The 9,497-nt window shown below is 43.7% G+C and overlaps 1 protein-coding gene across 1 annotated transcript in view; it reads left to right on the forward strand.

Moving 5' to 3' along the window:
* Positions 1-9,497, forward strand: part of CPA6 (carboxypeptidase A6) — a 150,577-nt gene that overhangs the window by 126,845 nt on the left and 14,235 nt on the right. The window contains exons 10-11 of the mRNA XM_025210220.1: positions 813-923; positions 1,165-1,255. Coding sequence (XP_025066005.1) covers positions 813-923; positions 1,165-1,255 — 202 coding nt within the window. The remainder of the gene's footprint in view (positions 1-812; positions 924-1,164; positions 1,256-9,497) is intronic.

Genomic DNA, 9,497 nt, shown 5'->3' on the forward strand with positions numbered 1-9,497 from the left:
CACTCGTGTTGTTCATTTCTAATTTAATTTAATTTTGTGTTACCTTTATTTATGTGTATCCCTTTTCATACACCCAGATCTCACTTTTAGTGAGTGAGATCCATACCAGAGATACATTTCCTTGGGATGTAAAACTGCTTACAGCATTGAAGAATCTGGCCCATTACCTTTTAGTTCCTTTACCAATCCATCTTGCCCATGGGTAGCACAGTTGTCTCTGTTTAAAGTAAGCAGGTTCATATTTTCTTGGCTGTTTGAAAGTAACTGAAGATAGGACATGAACAACAAAGTTTCCTTTTAAAAGTCTTTCTTGAACATATATTCTTTACTACTAACTTTTAATCTAATTTATGTACAGATAACATTCATTCAAGTATAGTTGTGTACTATACCTAAATATCCTTGATTCAATAAAATCAGACCACTAGTCTAGCTTAATGACAAAAAAATCATATGATTGGCTTAAGCCAGTGATTCTCAACCTCATTCGACTCAAAGTATCTCTTGTTAGACTTGAGGCACCCCTCAGAAGATGCCAGATTTCACTGTAGAAAAATAATAGAGCACTTATTCTGTTGCAAAGAACTCAGAAAAACCACAGCAGGTCATAACGTTTTTAACACTATGGATTCCTATTTGAAATATCTGGGTTTATCTCGTGAATTATGTTTGTGCACTGTGTGTGGCACCCTGCAGCACTCTTGAAAGGATCTCATAGCACCCTGTTTGAGAATCACTGACTTAAGCAATCACATTCTGATTATGAACTGTTTTTATTACAGTAACTGCTCGTATTTTCTTTTCTACTTTAGGCAATAAAGACATATCAGAGTGATCCTGCAATGAGAAGGATGCTAAACCAGTTGTATTTCTATATCATGCCAGTATTTAATGTAGATGGATATCATTTTAGCTGGACTGATGTAAGTTGTTTTGCCAACATTGTTAAAAGCGTGTCAAGATAGAAGTGAAATGACTGTATGGAAAGTCTCCTTTAAATGCTATAATAATCCGATCACTTTGTAACATGATACGTGAATATTATTGACTTCTAAGGAGTGAAAAAGTGTATCAAACTTCTTTAACCTGGATGATGTGCTATGTGTACAAAGCTGTTTTATCAATATATATTCAAGCATTTGTATTTTTTTTTATTATGTCTAGGATCGATTTTGGAGAAAAACAAGGTCAAAGAACTCAAAGTTTCATTGTCATGGTGTAGATGCTAATCGTAACTGGAAAGTGAAATGGTGTGGTAAGTCTGGAAATAATTTTGTTGTCCAAATTCACTTTATCATGTATTTAATCATCCAAAGCACTGAGCAAATTACAACATTATAGTGCAGCAGTAGCCTCTCCTTAGTTAGTGTTGAAGTCAGATTTCATTATTTTATAACCTTATTAATCAATGACCTTCACAAGTCTGAAAAAAAGAAAAAAAAATCCCAAAAGCATGATTTTCCTAGGATTTGGATGCCATACCACACCTCAGGGTAGATGTTTTTGCCTGAGAAGCTCAGAAAAGTGAAGCAAAATATTTTAATATTAGACCCACCAATACACGCCAGCTACTTTGCATTGTTCAGTAATGTAAAAAAATAAAGAAGAAAATGGTTAAGTGAGGTTTACAGCTGCTTTGTGTTGCTGACACGATACAGAGAAGCTGGTGCACAATGGTGAACACCTTCCTTTCTGTTTTCAGAATTTATCTGCCCTCTTCCTTCAAAACTTTTCCTCATTTTTTTTATTCATTATGTCTTTAAATTGATTTGGCTTGGAAACATCAGGTTTGTTTTGGTGGCCTTAAGGAGGACAAGGGCTTCTGAGTATTCTAAGATACTAGCAAATTATCCATCAAGAACGACAGTGGGGCGGGTGGGGATGGAGCCCTGTGTCCAGCCCCATGCCCGCCTCTCCTCCTCCCACCGCTCTGCATCCGGCCCCATGCCCCCCACCCCACTCCCACTCCATTGCCCCCCTGTCACTCCAGGCCTAGCCCTGCTCCACCCCCAGCCTCCCCAGCCTCCCTCCCTGCTCACCATCTCCCCCTCCCTGCTGCCTGTTCTGGGGGGTGTCGGGGGAGGGCAGTGGGGGGGCACCACCACCGTGATCCCCCACTTTGCCATCAGGCAGGGAGATGGGGGGAAGCCCTGCTGCTCATGTGGCCAGGGCTTTTGCTGCTGCTACAAACTTTTCCAGCAGCAATGCAAACTTGGGCCCATGCAGCCCAGGATGTGCAGCCAATCACCGCCTGCCTTTTCGGCGGCACATGCACAGTTGCCCAAAAGCATTATGGACACACACACACACACACACACACACACACACACACACACTAAGCCTTTTATTATATTAGAATTTATTAGCGAAAGTTTATTGAAGAAATAAATATCTGCTTTTAAGCATATGGAGATTCATTCTTAAATTCTCAGTATTAAATAAAGGTCACATTAACAGATCTAAATTTGGCATGAATATGGCTGTATTACTAAATACAGTATACATCTAAATTGTTAGAAGTGTATTTTTATGGCTGGACTGTAGAGTTCATACACCAGATCAAGTACACTAAAGTAGTAGTGTGGTAGAAGACTCGACTAGAATAAAAGAGCATTTTGCTTCTACCTCTCATTTCATGATAATTTCTTATGTGACCTTAGACAAGTTGCTTTCTCTTTCAAGTCACCTCCATCTCCCCTTCCTTCTTTGTCCATCTTGTTTATTTAAATGTAGATTCTTAAGGGAAGAGGTTGTTAGTCATCATGCCTAAGTATAGACAGTCAAAAGGCCCAAGGCTAAATTGATTCAATCTTTCCAGATTAGTCAAAACTGCATAGATTGAACCAATAAGCAAGTGAGCAGACATTCGCTTTTGATTCTAGGAATGCAGCCACTTGCCTGCAGTTGCCCAGGCCAGAAGCCATAGGGCATTAGAGCACACCTGCCTGCTCAGCTGGAGCAGACAGCTTGAGCCAAAACTAGCCCAACCACCCTGTGAGGTGGAGGGTGGTTCAGGTGAGGTGCAAAGCATTCTGGGATGCTGGGGGACCATTACTTAACTTGGATTTGGAGGGGATCTGGGACAGAAGCTCAATAAACTGATTTAATGTAAATCAGTTAGGTCTGATACTACATCCATCCAGGTTTATCTTAAACCAGTTTCGGCCATTTGAAAGCAGTTTATATGCACTGAACTTCTGCTGTATTACAGATATGAGCCAGTTTCTAATCACTTGTACTGGTTTATTTGTAATTTCTGTCCCTAGCCCACGTGTTTGTAGTGCTTAGCACAATGGCACTCCAATCCTTCTTGAAAGCTCTGGATCCTAATATAAAAATAATCTTATTGCTTCAAATGAGTAAACAATCACCAGTACAAGTAAGAACTGCACCATCTGATTACAGGTGAACATTGGTTTTATCTTTATATACGTTTCTGCAAATTCTGGTGTTAAAACCATACACAAGGTAAGTTTGAATGCGCAGCCATATTTGAGTGACAGCAGGAGAGGAAAGGTAGAACAGAAATACTAGATAATCCAGTAAAATTCTTATAAAAATACAGAAGTATAATTTTTACATTGATCTTTGCATATTATAAGCACTTGTTTGTCATTTTGTAAATTATTTTTCTCTATTGCTTCTATTCTTCCTTTCCCAAACTACCTATGTTAATACTGTATTTACTCAAATCCAAGACAAGATTCCCCCCACCCCACCCACAATCAACAAGGGGGGAAAAAAACTTCATCTTAGATTCCAGTACAGGCCTGGGGCAGACAGCAGCTCAGCTCCAGTTTCATCCCCAGACTCCAGCTTCTGTGGTGGAAAAGGGGATGTCCAGTGGGGGGAGCATAGGAGAGACCATACAGTTGGGATGGGGGCACCTGGGGAAGACCCATAGTTTGAGGGTAGCACAGAGGAGATTTTCTGCGCCCCCGCCACTGCCACTTACCATCAGTTCTGGCTCTGGCTTCTCTGGCCTTACCCAACCAGGCCCAGAGCTGCTACCACTGCTTCTGCCTAGCTAGACTGGGCCAGAGCCACTGCAGCTGACTGCCCCAGAGCCAGAGTCACCATAGAAGGTAAGAGGCAGGGGGTAATTGTACAGGTGGCAGTGAGCAAGCCAAGGGCAGGGGAAAGAGGTCTGGCCCATCACCTCCATTTGCTGCTTTCCCCACAACAGCGGGGGGTGGGAGGGAGTGAATTTAAAACAACCCCCCAATAATATAGATTCCATACATAGAAATTATGACAAATTTATCATTTTCCATGTATAGAATCTAATTACTAGGCAGCTGTCTTCAATTCAAAGTTGTCTTAGCTTTGGATAAATATGGTAATAAAAACAAAAACTAGAGACTATTTCAACTCAGTAGCTTAGATATAGAAATCCTTAGTACAGAAACATTATCTGAGCCATTCTTGTTACTACTGTTTTTCATTGTAATACATTATTTTTGCAGCATATATACACATCTTCAAACAAAAGCTCTAAATCTTTCAAAGATTTAAATGCACGCCTACCTTTACACAGCAGAGTAGCTTCATTGATTCCCATAAGCTTACATTCCACACACATGTAAGCTAGAGGATCAGAGCCCTAGTTTTGGATATCTTGCTGTCTCAAACCCAACTTCAGTCCTTCCCTTCTTGTTTTACTATGCTAGAGTCTCAATACTGGACCAATATCGTTACCTGTGGTCAAGGGGTACTCAAGCGTGCTCAGGAGGCATGATGCAAAAGCCAATTCTGCCCTTATAGTTTGGAGCCAATCTGTGCTGGTTCCTCAAATAATGTAGTGCATCCTGAACACTAGTACTGATTACCCCTCCAAAAAGATTTTCTCTTAACCTGAAATCAGTGAGTTGGAACACAGGCTAATTTAGTTCACTAGATGCAGGAACAGAATTAACGTAGGACCCCCAACAGCAGATCTGTGCGACCTAAGAATGCCTCTCTCTGCGAAGGGATATTCCCAGGCCTGACTAAAATTTGCACAAGGGAAATACTGCAAAGCTGAATAAATCTGAAGCTCCAGCCTAGCTTATAAATTTAACAAAGAGTGAAATTACAAGTACTCCCATGCACTTGGTTTTCAAAATAAACTATTACTTGTATAAATGGAGTGCAGGGTTCTCTTGTTAAGTCCTTGGAGTAGCATTTTATTGTACCTTATTAGGTACACTGTTCATTGCTTTTCAGTCCCCAATTGATCTATCATTTCACTTATAATTCCTCTTCTCCTGCTTCTCCCAATCCTTCATGAAAATCTAAACACTGTTCCTTGGCTCCTCTCTGAGTGAAATTTCTTTTTCTTAGATAGAATATTTGTAGCTCTCTAAAAAGCTTGTGCTCTACCAGCTAAAGGAGACCTCATATCTAATCTCCATTTTACACTGCTTTGAAAAAAAAGTTGTTTTTTTTCCAGAAACAAGGACTAAGATGCATAGAAATTCACTGTTTTGTAAGCAACAAGTCAGAGGCAACATTAGAACTCTGAAGTTCTTCACATCAAGGTCCATACTTAGCCATCATACTTGTTTCTCTCCAAATGGAGCAGAGACAAACAAGGGTCATATTTTTCTGGTTACGTTATCCTGATCTGCATAAAAGCCTGTACCACGAGTGCTCAACCTATCTGGCCCTGCTGGCTGGGTGAGAGGCATGGAGCCAGTCTGCAGGCCAGATCCTGTTTTTAGGATCAGCCTCTGGGTGCAGTCCGTCATGGTGGTTAAGCCCCATGTGCCAAATCCAGCCCCACACACTAACTTGACCCCACACATCTGGAACCGGCCACATGCTGGCCCAAATCTGTGTGCCCAGATTCGTCCAAGGGCAAGCCTATGCGCTGGCACAATCTAGCACACATGGCCACATCATCTGGTCTGTAGAACTCCCCATGGATCTGGAAATTTGGCAGCAGGAGAGTGGCAGTCAACACTGCTCTCCTGCTGCCAAATTTCCAGATCTGTAGCGAGACTCATGGGCCAGATGACTCTGCAGGCTGGATCTGGCATGCAGGCTGCAGGTTGACCACCACTGGCCTATACACTTTATGCTCATAAAATAGATTTTAAAACTTTTTAACTGGCTCAGACACATTTTCAGTTTATAGGCAGGGCTTGGATTTCACATGCTTGTGTAACCTGGGCAGTACTCCAAAAGGTACCCCCTCTCCAATTGAAGGGATCAGAGCAGGTGCACAAGCACTGTGGGAGGTGTAGGGACCCTCCTCCCCCTATAGAGCCAAGCCAGATCACCAATGGGGCCTTAACCATATACCTTTTAATGAGAGAACAGTAGAGGGAACATAACAGGTATAAACCAGGGGACACTACAATGCCCCAAGGAGGCAGGATTCAACAAAGGCTAGACACTTACAATCGTAGACATATTCATCCAGTTGACAAAAGACAGGGTTAACAAAATATAAAACACAAACAGCAGAACAAACAATACTGGTTGGCGAAATATAAACGGCACAAAATACAAAATGTCAAATAACAAGGAATATAGGGCCTAGGTACCTGGAGAGGGGGAATAGAGGGAAAACACAATGACCCCTTTCCACTGCAACAAAAATTTTTCCCCATCACTTCACTCAACCCAACTAGAACTTGAACTTGGATCTCCCACATAGTGGGCAGAAACTCTACCACACAGCCACCAGTACTAGGAAGAATAATAAGCTGCTAGGGGTCTTGACCGTCCAGGAGCCCCAGCCTCACATCAAGCTACCTGGCCTCTGATTGGAGGAGCTGGAAGTAGAGCTGGGAACCTCTCAGGTCACTGCTCAGATCCTTGCTGGATCTCAGGAGTCTCCCCTGCTGGCCACAGCCTCTCGTAGGGGATCTTGGAGCCCAGCGAGGAGGCTGTCATGCCGGCTGCACACCATGGTGCTGAGGGTCCAACTGCTGCCTGCAACTCCCACTTCTTCAGGCTCTTCTGGAGCAACTGCTCCCACCCCGCTGGCTCAGCTCTTTGCCAGCTCTTTGAAACTCCTTCCTTGTGATCCCTCGCTGGTCTCTCCTGAGTCAGCTGCACTGCCCCTTTTATCCTGCTCCAGGTGACCCAAGGGGCCAATGGAGACATGGAGGGTGAGTCTCTGGGGCCTGATTGGTGAGGCAAGGGAATTCCAAGCCCTCCAATCATCTTTTACCCTTTCAAAACCCCTGGGCTAAGTCACTGCCAGCTAGCCCATCACACTTGTCTCCAAGCAAGCATATTATAAGCATGAATCCTATGAGCGCTGCCCCAGTGTGCCTTCATGCCAATAGTTTCCTGTTTGATTAAGATGATGTTGCTATACCATGTCCCTTCCCTTCTGATGTATTTGGCTCTATTGTTTTGTATTCTGTGCAGACAGAAAAAGGAAATATAATCTTAGCAAGTCACAGCAGGCTACAAAATGAAATTTAGTACCGACCATAATTATTTGTTTAATTAGGTTAAGGTGCAGCATGGTCTTCCAGAGGCAGTACTAGCAGCTGCAACAGTGAATATGTTTAAAAGTAGAGAATATATAGTTTGCAAAGTCTTTTTTATTTTGTGCGCATACAGTGCCTAGCACAAGGGATCCTGATTCCCCAGTTAGAACTACTAGGCTCTACTATAGCAAAAATACACCAAAATATTAAAAACCCTACTGTGCAAGCATTTAGAGTCAAATCCAATGAACAGTACTTCACACATAGGTGGCACAGGGAATTACAAGCTGAGGGAGGGATTGTACCTAAGCCCTGCCATATAGCTGAACAATGGACAATGGACCTCATACTGACAGAAATAGTAGAATTCACAGACTTCATAGACATTAGGGGCTGGAAGGGACCTCGTGAGATCATCGAGTCCAGCTGCCCCTCCCCCCGTCATAGGCAGAAAGTCAGCTGGGATCAAGTGATCCCAGCAAGAAAAATATCCAGACTTTTATGAAAGAATACAGAGTAGGTGCTTGCACCACCTCTGGGGGGAGTCTGTTCCAGACTGTGGACACATGCACTGTAAACAACTTTTTCCTTATGTCTAGTCTAAATCAGCCTTCCTGGAGTTTGTGTCCATTAGACCTTGTTATCCCTTGGGGAGCTCTGGTAAACAGCTGTTCTCATCGGTCCTGGTGAACCCCTCCTATATAATTGTAGGCTGCTACCAAGTCACCCCTAAACCTTCTCTTTTTCAGACTGAAGAGTCCCAAATCCCTCAGCCTCTCTTTGTACAGCCTGCCCTCCAGGCATTGGCTCATACAAGTGGCTCTCCTCTGGACTCTCCCAAGCTTTTCCATATCCCTCCTGAAGTGGGGGGCCCAAAACTGGACACAGTACTCGCGCTGCAGCTTTACCAAATCCAAGTAAAGCGGGAGGATGACGTCCCTGGTTTTGCTTGGGATGCATCGGTAGATGCACGCCAGAGTTTGGTTTGCTTTGCCAGCCACAACATCACATTGGTGGTTCATATTCATCTTGTGGTCAATCAAGACCCCCCAGGTCCCTTTCGGTCGTGGTGCTAGTGAGCATAGCACTGCCAAGCCTGTAAGTGTGTTGAGGTTTCTTCCTACCGAGGGTGCAGCACCTTACACTTCTCTACATTGAAGGCCATCAAGTATTGGTCGGCTCATCTTGACAGCATGTCCAAATCGGCTTGTATCTTCAGCCTGTCTTGCAGTGTGACCGCCCTTCCCCATAATTTGGTAGTATCTGTGAACTTGGCCAGTTCGCATCTGACTCCTGACTCCAGATCATTAATGAAGATGTTAAATAGTACTGGCCTAAGAACCAAGCCCTGAAGGACTCCACTGCCTACCCTGCACCACGTTGATTTGGTCCCGTCAACTAGTACTCTTCAGGTCCGACCCTGTAGCCAGTTACCTAGCCATCAGACTGTAAGATGATCAAGGCCACAGTTCCCCAGCTTAGCCATGAGGCTATCATGGGGAACTAGGTCAAAGGCTTTCTTGAAATCCAGATATATGACATCCACGTTGTCTCCTTTGTCCAGGGTTTATGTCACCTGATCATAGAAGGAGATGAAGTTGGTCAGGCAAGCCCTACCAGTCACAAAGCCATGTTGGCTGGCCTTCAGAACATTGCCTTCTGTTAGTCTGGTGTTGATGGATCCTTTGACAATTATCTCTAGGATTTTTCCAGGGGTGACTGTCAGACTGATTGGTCTATAATTCCCCGGGTCATCCCTCCTCCCTCTCTTGAAGATAGGGACTACATTGGCCCTTTTCCAGTCTTCCAGGACCTCACCCAAGCACCACGAATTTTCAAATATCTTTGCCAAGGGTGGGGTGCAATAATTTCTGCCAGCTCTTTCAAGACTCACAAGTGCATTCTGTCAGGGCCCGCAGACTTGTAAATGTTTAGATTCTCAAGGTGTTCCCTCACCTGATCCACATCAATTATGGACCCACCACCTGCTCCCAGGCTGGATCGTGTCCTTTCTGACAGTGTGATCCCCTTGGGAGGGCGAAAAACCGATGCAAACAAGTCATGTAG

Source organism: Alligator sinensis, unplaced genomic scaffold (genome assembly GCF_000455745.1).
Source record: "Alligator sinensis unplaced genomic scaffold, ASM45574v1 scaffold1102_1, whole genome shotgun sequence".
Taxonomy (NCBI): Eukaryota; Metazoa; Chordata; order Crocodylia; family Alligatoridae; genus Alligator; species Alligator sinensis.